This window comes from Moschus berezovskii, chromosome 25 (assembly GCF_049115385.1).
Source record: "Moschus berezovskii isolate FMDL1 chromosome 25, NW_MosBer_1.0, whole genome shotgun sequence".
NCBI lineage: Eukaryota > Metazoa > Chordata > Mammalia > Artiodactyla > Moschidae > Moschus > Moschus berezovskii.
In genome coordinates this window covers 22716616-22732436 of record NC_142484.1, presented here as the reverse complement: position 1 = coordinate 22732436, position 15821 = coordinate 22716616, and the positions used below count along the sequence as shown (strand labels likewise).

At 40.4% G+C, this 15821-nt stretch overlaps 1 protein-coding gene across 1 annotated transcript in view; it reads left to right on the top strand.

The window, feature by feature from the left end:
• The window catches only part of TSG101 (tumor susceptibility 101), a 43875-nt gene extending 28273 nt beyond the window's left edge, over positions 1–15602 (top strand). Inside the window, exons 8-10 of the mRNA XM_055416009.2 lie at positions 12106–12308; positions 13556–13795; positions 15253–15602. Coding sequence (XP_055271984.1) covers positions 12106–12308; positions 13556–13795; positions 15253–15342 — 533 coding nt within the window. The 3' untranslated portion in view covers positions 15343–15602. The remainder of the gene's footprint in view (positions 1–12105; positions 12309–13555; positions 13796–15252) is intronic.
• Positions 15603–15821: the final 219 nt, after the last annotated feature.

The following is a 15821-nucleotide window of genomic DNA, read 5'->3' as shown; positions in this document are numbered from 1 at the left end:
AAATTCACATGGACGGAGGAGCCTGGTAGGCTGTAGTCCATGGGGTCGCTTCGGGTCAGACACGACTGAGTAACTTCACTTTCACGCATTGGAGAAGGAAATGGCAACCCACTCCAGTGTTCTTGCCTGGAGAATCCCAGGGACGGGGGAGCCTGGTGGGCTGTCGTCTCTGGGGTCGCACAGAGTTGGACACAACTGAAGCAACTTAGCAGCAGCAGCAGCAGCAGAGGGCATTGACTAAGCAGTGACAGCAGCTGTTGAATAATGAAAAGCCTTTTGATGGTGCTTTTCTATCAGGTCTGGGCAACTGTAGTGATATTTTAATCAGTTCAGTCAGTTCAGTTCAGTCGCTCAGTCGTGTCTGACTCTCCGCGACCCCATGAATCACAGCACGCCAGGCCTCCCTGTCCATCACCAACTCCCAGAGTACACTCAAACTCATGTCCACAGAGTCGGTGATGCCATCCAGCCATCTCATTCTCCGTTGTCCCCTTCTCCTCCCGCCTCCAACCTTTCCCAGCATCAGAGTCTTTTCCAGTGAGTCAACTTGTCGCATGAGGTGGCCAAAGTATTGCAGTTTCAGCTTTAGCATCAGTCCCTCCAATGAACATCCAGGATTGATCTCCTTTAGAATGGACTGGTTGGATCTCCTTGCAGTATAAGGGACTCTCAAGAGTCTTCTGCAACACCACGGTTCAAAAGCATCGATTCTTTGGCAATCAGCCTTCTTCACAGTCCAACTCTTACATCCATACATGACCACGGGAAAAACCATAGCCTAATACATTTATATTATTTAATGAGGGAAAAATTATGATCTGTAACTTAAATTCTTCCTTGAAGTTCTTGTAAGATCAGGTTTACTTTTTGGATGTCATATTTGCACTTGACTATCAAAAACATTTTCTACTGGAAGATCAGTGGGAAAAGATGAGGAATTTGGATGGTTTTCCTGAGATTTTCTGCCCGTTATCTATTAACAAAGCATCAGAAGGAAGGTAAACTTACCTTGATATCTAAAACTTAACATTTTTAATTTGTTTTTTCAGATTCAAGTATATATTTCTTAAGACTGAAACAGTTTTTTAGGACCGTGCATATAACTTTTACCAGGTTGGCATTGCCAAAACTATAAGAGAACTTGAACTCTGATCTTAAAGGCTTAAAACTACTTGACTATCACCAAATTATAAAGAATAAGTTTAGGAGACAGCATTAGTATTTGTTCCAGTAGCAGATCCCAGAAAAAAGCAAAAGCAGGTATGAACATGTGGTCATTGTATGTTTGCAGGGTTGAAAAGCAGGCACCTTGAAAAGCTTTGGTCCTCAGCAGGGCATTTCCACGGAGAAGGCCAGGCTCTGTTGGGTGGCACAGAGTGGCCTGATGTGGGACCGGTCACTCCCACCTTGATTCATGTGGAGCACTCTGTCAGAGTCCAGTGTGCTGGCGGTGCACCCAGGTGGCAGTCTAGGAGTGATAAAGTTGTTGGATGGTACAGTCCAAATTAAGAAAGATTTAAGATTTATCAAGCAAATGTTCAAAAATGTTACTGAAGTGTGGTCCCATATGGTAACCAGAAAAGTGTGGTGCCACTCAATGAAACCGCCTCATGTTTTGAATATACATGTGAAGAAAGTTAGTCGACATACCGGCTCCTTTATGAAGTTCATTAGAGGATGTACTGTCAGTGCATCAAACACACGCATCGATACACATACCACCTTTTCTTTATCTGTTCATCTGTTTTTTCAGTTGAAGTGAAATGAAAGTTGCTCAGTTGCTCAGTCGTGTCCAGCTCTTTGCGACCCCGTGGACTATACAGTCCGTGGAATGGTCCAGACCAGAATACTGGAGTGGGTAGCCTTTCCCTTCTCCGGGGGATCTTCCCAACCCAGGGATCGAACCCAGGTCTTCTGCATTGCAGGCGGATTCTTTACCAGCTGAGCCACAAGGGAAGCCCTTGTTTTTTCAGTTGTTTATTAATTTGGTCATTTAGTGTATAATTACTGAGTGCTTGCTACATACCAGGAGTAAGAACCCCACTGGGAACAACACAAAGTAACTTACTGCCTTCATGGAGTTTGCATTCCAGTGAGGGAAGACTGGAAACAAGCTTACAGAAAATACACAGTGTGCCAGGTGGAGATACATGCTATCCAGAAACATTCACATTGAAGAAGGGCACAGGAAGCCCTGGAGGGTGAGGACTGCCTCCTCTTCTCACCTCCTTCACATCCACCTTGCTTACACCTCTGGCCTCCTGCGGCCCCCTGAGCAGCAAACCCACTGGTTTGCTGGTTCAGCCCCATCTGTGCTCTGCTTGCTTGTATGGTGATCTGGAGATCTATTCACTGCTGTTACCTCTGCTTGAAGAGTTCTCTCCAAGCCTGGAAAAAGCCTTCTATACCTTATACTTTGAGGTGGGAGTATATTTCTGGTTCAAGGAACAGCAGCGAAGCCAGTGGTGGTGAGTTAAGGGTGTGTGGGGAGATGGGATCGGAGAGGAAACAGAGCTGGTTCAGGTAAGTCCTTGTGGGTCAGGATGAGGCCTGTGGCTTTTCCTCTCTGTGAGCTGGGGAGCCATGGGCAGGCTTTGAGCAGAGGAGTGATCTGATCTGATTGATGTTCTAACAGATACCTGTGCAAGACCCTGGGAGGGAACGGTGGCCTCCTTGAAGAGGCCATTAAAAGAATCCAGGTCTGAGATGGTGGCTTGGACCTGTGTGAGGATGAGGAGGTGGTCACATGTGCTGAAGAGGGGTATCCATTCATCTGTTGATGGATGCTGAGGTCGCTTCCCTATCTTGACTATTGTAAATAATGCTGCAATACATAGGGGTGCATATATCTTTTTGAATCATTGTTTTTGTTTTCTTCAGAAAAATACCCAAAAGTGGAATTGCTGTATCATGTGGTAGTTTTATTTTTAATATTTTTGAGGAACCTTAACCTTCATACCGTTTTCTGTAGTGGATGCACCAGTTTGCGGTGTGTGAGGGTTCCTTTTTCTCCGCATCCTCACCAGCACGTGTTCTTTTGATAACAGCCATTCTGACTCTGGTTCTGATGGCAGCGCCCTGATGATCAGTGATGTTGGACTTTCTTCATGGCCATGTGTTTGTCCTCTTCAGAGAAACGTCTGTTCAGGGCCTCTGCCCATTTTTTATCAGGGTGTCTTTTTGGATCCTGAGTTGTATGAATTCTTGTCTATTTTGGATCTTAACCCCTTGTCAGATACATCATTTGCAGGCATCTACTGCCATTCAGTAGGGTGCCTTTTCATTTTGTTGAGAGTTTCCTTTGCTAATCAAATGCTTTTTTAGTTTGATTGAAGTCCCATTTGGTTTTTTTCATTTGGGTTTTTTTTTGGGGGGGTGCTTTTTTTTTTTCTTTAGGTTCCCTTACCTGAGGAGGCATATACAAAAAAATGTTAAGACCAGTGTCAGAATATACTGCATATGTTTTCTTTTTTTTTTAAAGTTTCTTTCGTACAGTAGTATTTAGATATAGTTGATATATAGTACTGTATAAATTTAAAATGTACAGCGTAATGATTTGACTTACATACATCATGAAATGATTACCACAGTAAGTTTAATGAACATCTGTCGTCTCCTACAGATACAAAAGGAAAAAAATACTAAAAAAATAAGAACTCTTTAGGATTTATTCTCAACAGCTTTCCTATATAGCAATGTTAATTACATTAATCATGTTGTATGTTTCACCCTAGTATTGCCTGTGTTTTCTTCTAGGAGTCTTGTTTCAGGTCTTACAAACATTTAAGTTTAATTCATTTTGAGTTTATTTTTGTATATAGTGTGAGAAAGTAGTTCAGTTTGATTCTTTTACATGAGGCTGTCCAGTCTTTCCAAATGCACTTACTGAAGAGACTGTCTTTTTCCTGTTCTGTATTCTTGCCTCCTTTGTCAGAGATCAATTGACCATGTGAGTGTGGGTTTATTTCTGGGCCGTCTGTTGTGTCCCATTAATCTATGTGTCTGTTTTTATCCCAGCACCACAGCGTTTGGATTACTGAAAAGCTTTGTAGTATAGTTTGAAATCATGGAGCACAACACCTCTGGTTTTGTTCTTTAGTATTACAGATTTTTTTAATTGTGCTCTTTCACAAAATAATCTTAAGGAATGACTGATTCTGATCCATTTTTTTAAGGATGGAATTTGTCCCTCAAATTAATTGGCCTTTGTGCTTAAACTTTGCTAGTAGCATCTTTCATTATTATGATAGTAGCACCATTTTTTTTTAAATAGTTACTACTTTGATATCCTATTTTAATAAGGTCTATATTTCACTTGAATACTTGAACTATTATGTAAATTAATTTAAATCTTTTTTTCTGCTGTGTGTTTATTTTCAAGAAGTGTTAACCTGCTCATGTTTTCCTTTTTTCTCATTGGTTGTGGTTATAGAAACTTTACAGTATTGCTCTAATAGTATTTAAAAGATTTAAAAAAAAAAATTAAGGTCCCCTGATTTCTTTGGAAGAAAGTTCCATGACCTGCCCAGAGCCTGGCCAGTAGTATTAGAAGCTTACTTGTTTATAGACTATAAATAAAAAGCCCTTTGTAAGCAGCTTAATGAATTTGCTTGATTTGTGTTTAATAGCATAAATCAGAATGACTTTGCTCATACAGTTGTTTGAAATGTTTCTGTTTCAGAGTGACCTGTTTTTTTGTTTTTATTATAAAAGGAACTAATATGGGCTTGATCGAACCGCTTGACCTAGTTTCTGAGTAGATGGTCAGTTAGCTTGTTTCAGATTGCTTAGGCTCCGTGATTTGCTCTGTAGCACAAATGCCATTATTACAATATGAAGACAATTATGTGAGTCTTGAGCAGGTGACATCAGAAGTAAAAATGCCGGTGGGCAAATGACTCACTTTTGCTGGTTAGATGTGAGGTCAGAAAAGTTACTAGTTATTTTGTATTTTTCTTTGGGGTTACCATGGATTCTTTCTCTAATGAGCTTCTTTGTGAGTTGCAGGAAGTAGTGATCATCAGTAAGTATTGTTAGGAGATAAATAAAACTGATTATCTTTAAGTGCTTAAAAAATGGTTCTAAATCAGGAAGTGCACTTTACTGGCCCAAATTATTCATTGAATTAGCAGATTCACTGAGTAGAGTATTGGTTTCCTAATAGTAGAAAAATTATCTCACTTTTTAAGGATTAAGGTTAGTGATTGAATCCTATCTGACATTTAAATGAAGTTTTGTTTAGGATTGTTTCTCAAAATCTGTGTTACCTTTTCAATTGCTGCTAATCTGGAGTTGTAGAAGGGCACTTCTGAAATCTGATTCTGCATGAGTAAAGGTCAGTGTGTAGGAACTTGAGGTTTGGCAGTTTGCCACAAACTCATTAATCCAAGGCTCATTATAACAGAAAATTTCTCTTAAGACATTTGAGAAGAAAAACATTTTTTGAAAAGTGATCAGGAAGAAGAATTTTCTACCAAACTTTCTTCTTACTTATTTATATAAACAATCTCTTTTTTAATATATTTTATTATTTTTCATTTTTAATAGGATAATTGCTTTACATTGTGCTGGTTTCTGCTGTACATCGTGTATCAGTCATCACTGTATGTATATATCCCCTCCCTCTAGAACCTCCCTCCCTCCCTCCATAAACAATCTCTTTAAGTGTCGTGGTTCATTTAATTTTGAACTTTAATCTGGGCTTTTCTCTTGGCGTTCACATTTCATAACTTAATTACAATTCTTCCATTTGTAGAGTAGATGGTTGTTAAAATGTTCAGGTATACTGAACAGATCTTAAAATGTTCAGATATACTGTACATGTCTATGTGTGATAAGGGAGAGGACTATGTCTAGCGTTGGCATTTCTAGGCTCCTTGGGTGAACTGTGACCTTTCTTGAAAGCCAAGTGACTGCTGCCTCAGCTTCCTTCCCATTTTGAATGTTAATAGCTTTAGCTGGAGACTTATTTGGAAGGATTTATTTGGTCCTGTATGGTAGCATGTCATTTGCCCTAGTGTATTTTATAAGAGAAACAATATAAATTCCAGGACTTAAATATTTTTAATTGGGATTTGAAAATCTAGTATCAGTATAACTTGATCCATTTTAATGTAATAATTTTAGCAAAGTTTGTTGATCTGTTTGTGTGTAAAACATCCAGACTAGTTATAAGAAGACCCTTAAGTTTGTACTAGTTCAGATCATTTCTGCACAGATGAATGGGACACTTTGACGGCATGTGATTGACCACATGTTTGAATGCCTAACCATATTCATATCATATGGGTTCCTAATCTCTGGGAATAGTTTTGTTGTATCTCACAGGAATCATAGTAACATTTCAGATGGGCATAATAAGAAAGTTCTTTCAGAAAAAAGGTTTAAAATTCCTATTGTTAATGCATCTATCATAAAATGAGCATTCTTTGGCATTGCCTTTCTTTGGGATTGGAATGAAGACTGACCTCTTCCAGTCCTGTGGCCACTGCTGAGTTTTCCAAATCTGCTGGCATATTGAGTGCAGCACTTTCACAGCATCATCTTTCAAGACTTGAAATAGCTCAACTGGAATTCCATCACCACCACTAGCTTTGTTCGTAGTGATGCTTTCTAAGGCCCACTTGACTTCACATTCCAAGATGTCTGGCTCTAGGTCAGTGATCACATTATCGTGACTATCTTGGTCGTGAAGATCTTTTTTGTACAGTTCTTCTGTGTATTCCTGCCACCTCTTCTTAATATCTTCTGCTTCTGTTAGGTCCATACCATTTCTGTCCTTTATCGAGCCCATCTTTGCATGAAACTACCGCACAATTGCACTCATCTCACACGCTAGTAAAGTCATGCTCAAAATTCTCCAAGCCAGGCTTCAGCAGTATGTAAACCGTGAACTCCCAGATGTTCAAGCAGGTTTTAGAAAAGGCAGAGGCACCAGAGATCAAATTGCCAACATCCGCTGGATCATGGAGAAAGCAAGAGAGTTTCAGAAAAACATCTATTTCTGCTTCATTGACTATGCCAAAGCCTTTGACTGTGTGGATCACAATAAACTGTGGAACATTCTGAAAGAGATGGGAATCCCAGACCACCTGACCTGCCTCTTGAGAAACCTGTATGCAGGTCAGGAAGCAACAGTTAGAACTGGTCATGGAACAACAGACTGGTTCCAAATAGGAAAAGGAGTGCGTCAAGGTTGTATATTGTCACCTTGCTTATTTAACTTATATGCAGAGTACATCATGAGGAACGCTGGGCTGGAAGAAGCACAAGCTGGAATCAAGATTGCTGGGAGAAATATCAATAACCTCAGATATGCAGATGACACTACCCTTATGGCAGAAAGTGAAGAGGAACTCAAAAGCCTCTTGATGAAAGTGAAAGAGGAGAGTGAAAAGGTTGGCTTGAAGCTCAACATTCAGAAAACAAAGATCATGGCATCTGGTCCCATCACTTCATGGGAAATAGATGGAAAAACAGTGGAAACAGTGTCAGACTTTGTTTTTTTGGGCTCCAAAATCACTGCAGATGCTGATTGCAGCCATGAAATTAAAAGACGCTTGCTCCTTGGAAGGAAAGTTATGACCAACCTTGATAGTATATTAAAAAGCAGAGACATTACTTTGCCGACCAAGGTCCGTCTAGTCAAGGCAATGGTTTTTCCCGTGGTCATGTATGGATGTGAGAGTTGGACTGTGAAGAAAGCTGATCGCCGAAGAATCGATGCTTTTGAACTGTGGTGTTGGAGAAGACTCTTGAGAGTCCCTTATACTGCAAGGAGATCCAACCAGTCCATTCTAAAGGAGATCAATCCTGGATGTTCATTGGAGGGACTGATGCTAAAGCTGAAACTCCAATACTTTGGCCACCTCATGAGACGAGTTGACTCACTGGAAAAGACTCTGATGCTGGGAAAGGTTGGGGGCGGGAGGAGAAGGGGACGACTGAGAATGAGATGGCTGGATGGCATCACCGACTCTGTGGACATGAGTTTGAGTGTACTCCGGGAGTTGGTGATGGACAGGGAGGCCTGGCGTGCTGTGATTCATGGGGTCGCGGAGAGTCGGACACGACTGAGCGACTGAACTGAACTGAACTGAACTGAACTGATCATAAAATGAGGGCTTAGTGAAATACCATCTCCACTAGTCATTATTTTGTAAATCACCTTTTGAGCACAAAATTCTAAACTGTTGTACCCTTTTTTGCTGTCACTTAGGACTTAAATTAGTGCAATATGAAAAACTAGAGATTTTGATTTGGCATAAATTCTGTCCAAATAAAATCTTTAAAAATTGAAATATAGTTGATTTGTAATGTTAACTGCTGCTGTACAGCAAAATGACTGTTATACATGTGTGTACAAGCTTTGTTTTTCATATTCTTTTCTGTTATGCCTATCACAGAATACCAAATATAATTCCCTGTGCTGTACAGTAGGACCTCCCCAGTTAGTGTCTGCTAACCCCAGACTCAATCCATCTCTCCCTCGCGCCTCCTTGGCAGCCACCAGTCCACTCTGTCACTGACTGTGTTTCATAGATAGGTTCATTTGTGTCATATTTTAGATATAAGTACTACCATGTGGTATTCGTCTTTCTCTTTCTGACTTCACTTCGTATGAATCTCTCATTGCGTCCGTGTTGCTGCAGATGGCATTATTTAGTTCTTTTATGGCTGAGTAGTATTCTGTTGTATATATACACCATATCTTCTTTATCCACTCACGTTGATGGGCATTTAGGTTGTTTCCATGTCTTGACTCTTGTGAGTAGTGCTGCTGTGAGCATTGGGGTACCTGTCTTTTTATTTGACTATAATTTTTTCCAGATATATGCCCAGGAGTGGAATTGCTGGATCATATGGTAATTCTAGTTTTAGTTTTCTGAGGAACCTCTAAGCTGTTTTCCACAGGGGCTACACCAACTTACACTCCCACCAACCGTGTGGGAGGTTTCCATTTTCTGCATACCCTCTAGCATTTGTAATTTATAGATTTTCTAATGTGACTGGTGTGGGGTGATAGCTCATTGTAGTTTTTTCATTTCTGTATAATAATTAGCAATGTTGAACATCTTTTCATGTGCCTATTGACCATCTGTATTCTTCTTTGGAGAAATGTCTACTTAGGTCTTCTGACCATTTTTCAATTGGATTTTTTTTTGTTGTCCAGGTGGATGAGCTGTTTGTGTATTTTGAAATTTTAAGCCCTCATCGCGTGCATCATTTGCAAATATTTTCTCTCATTCTGTAGGTTGTCTTTTCATTTGGTTTATGATTTCCTTTGCTGTGCAAAAGCTTGTAAGTTTGATTAGGTCCCATTTGCTTATTTACATTTTTATTTCTATTGTCTTGGGAGATTGACGTCAATTTATGTCAAAAATGTTTTGTCTAAAACAGCTGAATCTTTAAGTCATACTGAGAGGAAAGCAAGTTGTCTTCTGAGAAAGCGAAGTGAGTGCTTTTGAATAGTGAAAAGTCAGGCACATAATTAAAGGATTAGGATTCTTGTTCCAAAGCAGAATGGGAGAAGAGAGTGGAAGACTCCCATCTGGTAGTTTCAGTCTTTGCACATGTTCTGAGGACTTTTGTTTTTGTTTTTTCTTTTATGAGAAGATGGTGAAAGAGGGTTTAGGGCTTTAGGAAAGAATCCAAAGGATCAAGGTTTTGGTTTAGGTTATGGCAGACGAGGCCTTTGGAAGATGCCTGATGATCTGACACAGTGAGAGAGAGGCTGTTGTGGCAGGCAGCCTGTGTTCAGGACTAAGAGATGGGCAGGGAGTTAGGACTGAGGGGAGATACTCACGGGAAGCAGGAATGGAAGAAGCAAGAGGTCAAAGGTACGAGAAGGAATGAGTGGAGATATGAATTGGTGAATTCGGGGAGGTTGCTGAATGTCTTCCCAGTGTCTATACAAGAGGATGTGGATAGAGAGGTGGTCACAGAGGAAGATTATGGGAAAACTTGAGGGGAATGAGCCCAGAGATGATACAGTAACTGGTAAATTGATGAGAACGCTTTGGAAAAGTCAGGTATTAAGAGGTCAGGGATGTGAAAAATAAGTCCTCAAGTTACCCTCTGACTTTACAACTCTGAATTCCAAAGCACACATCTGAAAGTGAATAGTTTTGTTTCTCAGAAATGTGAAATAATAAGCTGATATACTTTTGTAAAATTGGAAGTAAATTCTGAAAAACATATATGGATTTATATGGTAATAATCAAAAGTATTAATTGCCTCTTTGTAAATGCTGGAGTATGGGTGCTGTTTGGGTGCTTCTTAGCAGGACGTTCCTAACAGGAAAGAGGGAGACTTAGCAGGAGAGTCTGATGGTGGGCTTTTCTTTTTACCGTATACATGCAGTGTCCTTAGCAAAGATGGACAAAGGACACTCCTCAGGGAATCCTGGCCATGGGAGATACTGTTTTTGCTTATTTTCACTTGCAAGAAGAATAGAATCCAAGTCACAAAAAAACAGTTCTTCTGTGGTAGAAACAAAAAAGCGGGGGAAACAGAACTGTAGACTTAGACTCTATTTTTGAAACCAGTACTGTAGACTTAGACTCTATTTTGAAACCAGTAACAGCTGAGGATTCCAAGGTCTCCCAGTGTCATTTACAAAAGCCCAGAAAAGCATTCAGGGTATCCTGGTTATGGACCAGCTTCTAGGAGAAAACAACTTTACTAAACAAAAACTAAAAAGTGGAGTGACCAGATCAGCGTATGGAATGGCAAGAGTTGTGATTAGATGGAATAGTGGAGAGCACAGGTGGCACTGGTTGCAGTGTAGTTTGAACAGCGCAGTTTCCTTTTAGAAACAGCACACTTTGCATGGGACCAGGAATGGGCCTATAATGGATGAGAACACGAGTGGTGAGATTCTGGGTACATTTTTTACAAACTGACTTAAAGGTCACCCACGCCCCCACCCTCCACTAAGTAGAACTCAGCATCAAGGTGATAAAATTTTTCAGCTCAGAGTGGAAGTGATACTGTTAGTGTGTAATCATTCTTTATTTATTGTAAGCAGTAAAGGTAAGTATAATTCCCCACATGGTATTCTGTCATCAAACATAATTGAAAATCAAAATACCCTGTATCATTTGCTGATTTATGACCCTAACCGAAGAGCACTGATAGTCATAAAAGGTATCTGTACTTACATTAAAGGGAGGAACCTTTTGAAGAAAATATCTGAGGGGTAAGTTTTATATAAGACAGTGATTAGGAAGGTAAAGAATCTGAGAACAGAAGTTTATCAGCTGATTTTTTTGGATGGCATTCTCTTTTGCACGTCTGTTCTTTCCTGTTCTTTTGGTAAAGGAATAAACATCTTACAGACGGGAAGCCGTATTAACCTGTACATTAGTTTAAGGAAACTCTGCCCATTCTCAATCTCAATGGCCTCTGGAGTGGGTGGTGCCTTTTTCCTTCAGTTTAGCGGTAAAACCTGAGAATGGACTTGACCTGAATCAGATATTTTTCCTTGGTATAAATTTGTTATTCCATTTGTTCGAGATTTAGGGTTCTTTGTTATCTGTAGGGATATCTGTAGAGGCTCTCTCTGCCTCATTGAGAGAATAGCTAATTGTTTGGGCTGTAAGCCAAGAAAGTGGGTAAATATGGATAAACAGTAATCTCAAATTGTAGTACTGGAGAAGGCTCTTGAGAGTCCCTTGGACTGCAGGGAGATCAAACCAGTCAGTCCTAAAGGAAATCAACCCTGAATATTCATTGGAAGGACTGATGCTAAATCTCTAATACTTTAGCCACCTTTTGTGAAGAACCGTCTCAATGGACATGAATTTGAGCAAACTCCGGGAGATAGTGGATGACAGAGTAGCCTGCATGCTGCAGTCCCATGAGATTGTGAAGAGTTGGACACGACTTAGTGACTGAACGACAAGAAGTAACCTCTCATGGGGAGAGTATTTCTGAATCAACTCCTGCTTTAATGTTATGTTTAATGAAGTTATGGCATACATTTTCTTTCCTCATACTTTGAAAGCGTTGACTCGTATTTTGTCCTGGTTTGTGATGATTCCCATGAAAGGAATAGAGAGAGATTGGGAAATAAGCAAGTGTTTTGCCTTTTCCCCCTGCAGGTCCCAGTAGGGATGGCACAATCAGTGAGGACACTATCCGAGCCTCTCTCATCTCAGCGGTCAGTGACAAACTGAGATGGCGGATGAAGGAGGAAATGGATCGTGCCCAGGCAGAACTCAATGCCTTGAAACGAACAGAGGAAGACCTGAAAAAAGGGCACCAGAAACTTGAAGAGATGGTTAACCGTTTAGATCAAGAAGTAGTAAGTAACTCATTGCATAACTGCACTATTTTAATTGTAGCTATGGCCAAGTTTTCTGTATGTAGTATGGCTATCCTGAGTACTGTGGGTATTAGAGTTCAAACGATTGTACACACTCTTTAAGCACTTGAACATAGCTCCTATACAGCTTGTTAAAAAACAGCCTATGGTTGAAATACAGCCTTTGACTGGGAAGGGGGAAGTATTTAGAAGATTTTTTGCTTGCACCTTCACGCTGGGGGATAATGTTTTGACCCATAGGAGGACTGTTTGAGTGTTCATGTTACCAGACAGTTACTCAGAAATAAGAATTTGAGAGAATTCTAAGCCATGATAAAGATCTGCAGACCTGGGGTGCAGACTTAAGGATCAGTTCTTTTTTGTTTCCAAACATTGTTTGAACTATATCTAAAGTATCTTTGGTATGCAACCTTTAGCTCTTCAGCTTTCTCACATTTTTATCAGATTGCTGTGCCCTGAAGAGTCAGTATAAGTCAGCCCTGTGACTTCTTTTGTTTAAAGATGTAGAGGCACTAGCTTAATTTGAGTACCAGCTTCATTCTTCACTTTCATTCTTATGAGGGAGAATCTGTTCCAGTAAGTGTGCGTTTTTGATGGAAGGATAGAGAGTTTATTGAGTGTTTGAGGGCTTTGGAGAAGGTGATTTGTATGTATACATTAGTCTGATAAATGGTTCGAGTGTGTAAAATGAGCTTCTCGATAGTCAGCTATTTTCAAACATTGAGGAAGGTGGCACCAGTGCAATTCAGAGCCTGCAACCACTGCCTGCTGTATCTTGGGACTAAAATTCAAGTGTTGGTGGAGTTCTATGCATTGAATTGTCTGTATAGACTGGGGAGAGTTGTTCCTTTGAGGCAGGTATCCACTTGTTTAGAAAGCAGGGCCTCTTTTATATTTTAATGTAAGAAACCTCCTGCTGGAAAGTGTCTTGTCTGATGGCTTAGTTTGCAGTATTTATCACTGGTAAGGGATAGGCTTATCACTGCCACCAAAAGTGCTCAGCTTAGCATCTCCTGTTTGCACTTAGCATGTTAGAGCACACCTTTTCCTCCAACAACACCATTTCCTCCAAATGTGTTATATTTGAAACGTGAATCTCATCTATGAGTTGTATAAGCGTTGTTTTATTAGCAAGTCTGCTTCTATGAAGTTGAGTTGTAGATGTCTGACAAACAGATAATTACAATTAGTGTAAAATCATCATGCTTGGACTATTCTGTTTTCAGGCTGAGGTTGATAAAAACATAGAACTTTTGAGAAAGAAGGATGAAGAACTCAGTTCTGCTCTGGAGAAAATGGAAAATCAATCTGAAAACAATGATATTGATGAAGTTATCATTCCCACAGCCCCACTATACAAACAGATCCTAAATCTGTATGCAGAGGAAAATGCTATTGAAGACACTATTTTTTACCTGGGAGAAGCTTTGAGGCGGGGAGTAATAGACCTAGATGTCTTCCTAAAGGTATGTCTTCTTCACTCTGCTTTCCAGAGTTTTGAACTTGTTTTAGAACCACTGTTGCTGAAAACCACAAATCAAGAGGGTTTGTCTGTAGGGGATGAGTTAAAATTCTTTTTCTTTCCAAAAGTGAGCAGATGGGGTAAATGGCTGTGAGCAGTGTCTTCCCACCTACAGAGAGGACTGAGGATAATCTGAGTATGGGAAGAAAAGTGGGCTTAGTGGCTGCAGTTCCTACCCCAAGGCGGCATTAAGCTGAATGTAATTCTTACTGCCACACCCGGGTGGATCAGCAGACACAGTCAGATTTCCATTCTTTCAGGTCACACCATCTAAACTAAGATCATTGACTGCCCCATCCTTGTTGCTTTTTTTTTCCCCTCTGTTAATTTTCTTAGACTTGCATACTTGTATACCTGTTTCCCCTTGTAGAGTATTGGGCTTTCCCTGCTAGCAATAGAGCCCTGCTAAATGATTATTCCAGGCTTAATGCTACTGTACAGACATGGAAGATCTGTAAGCCAAGCTTGGCTACAGTTCTCTGTTGGGTCATGAAGAGCATGGCTTTAGGGATAACAGCCACCCTTTGGATATTCAGTGCAGCTGCTTCTGATGCGTCAGTGTGCCTGCGAAGCTGCTCAGGTTGCTCGCTGATCCTGCCTATCGCACTGTGAGTGTATGGCCAAACCTCTCTTGGACCTGGTATAAGCTTGTGAATAGCTGGGACCCAAGAGAGGGCTCCCTTTCTGTACGCTATCCTCTGCTTGGGTGGCATAACTTAGGGCAAGATGAACATGGAGAGGTGAGAAAAGGATGCTGTTTGCTAGGCACTGGACCAAAGGTGGCCTTGTGCTACTCATCCCTGCCTTCCCCCTTTTTAGCTAAGTAGTGACAAACAGTTCTAAAAGTTTTTTGTTAGCTTTTTTTAGGATCATGGTACAAGTTTCCCTGGCATCTTGGTTGTCTCAAGATGTAGCTTGAACTCAGCCAGATCCTGCATGGGGGTGCTTTCCCTGTGACACTTTGTAGGGTCTCAGAAGAGTACTTTCACGAATACAAGTATGTTAGTTGCTCAGTTGTGTCCAGCTCTTTGCGACCTCGTGGGCTGTAGCCCGTCAGGCTCTTCTATCCATAGAATTCTCCAGGCAAGGGTATTGGAGTGGGTAGCCATTCTCTTCTCCAGGAGATCTTCCTGTCCCAAAAATTGAACCCAATTCTCCTGCATTGCAGGCAGATTCTTTACCATCTGAGTCACCAGGAAAGCCTCCACAGGTTCCTTAACACAGCCTGCCAGCATCAGTCCAGTGAGTTTAAACAGCCACGTAAAATGTAGTATTGGGCTCCAAAGGAATGTTGATGAGTTTAGGGTTCCTATTCCCATCTAGGTTACAAACTGTCTGCTAGTTTATGCCTGGACCTGGATAAGGCCTAGTCTAAACTGTTTAACTTCTTCCCCCTCACAGCATGTACGTCTTCTGTCCCGTAAACAGTTCCAGCTAAGGGCACTAATGCAGAAAGCAAGAAAGACTGCCGGTCTCAGTGACCTCTACTGACTTCTCTGATGCCAGATGGAGACTGAACTCTTCTCAAGTATTCTTTTCTTCTCTTCCTTTCTCTTATATCAGTAGGTGCCCAAAATAAGTTATTGCAGTTTATCATTCAAGTGTAAAATATTTTGAATCAATAATATATTTTCTGTTTTCTTTTGGTAAAGACTGGCTTTTATTAATGCACTTTCTATCCTCTGTAAACTCTTTTTGTGCTGAATGTTGGGACTGACTATGCTAAATAAAATTTGTTGCATAATTTTTCTCTTCTTTACTGAACAGAATATATGAAACAAAATATGTGAAAAAATATGTGAAACCTTAGTAAGCTAAGCTTCTAATTTAGCAAAGCATAATATCCATCATGAGTTGAAATTTAGCATTATTCTCTAGCTTATAAAGTGGATTCTGCTTAATATGGGATATAATACGTAGAAATCTAAATGTTCAAACGTTTGGATTTGAATGACTTTTTCTGTGAAAAG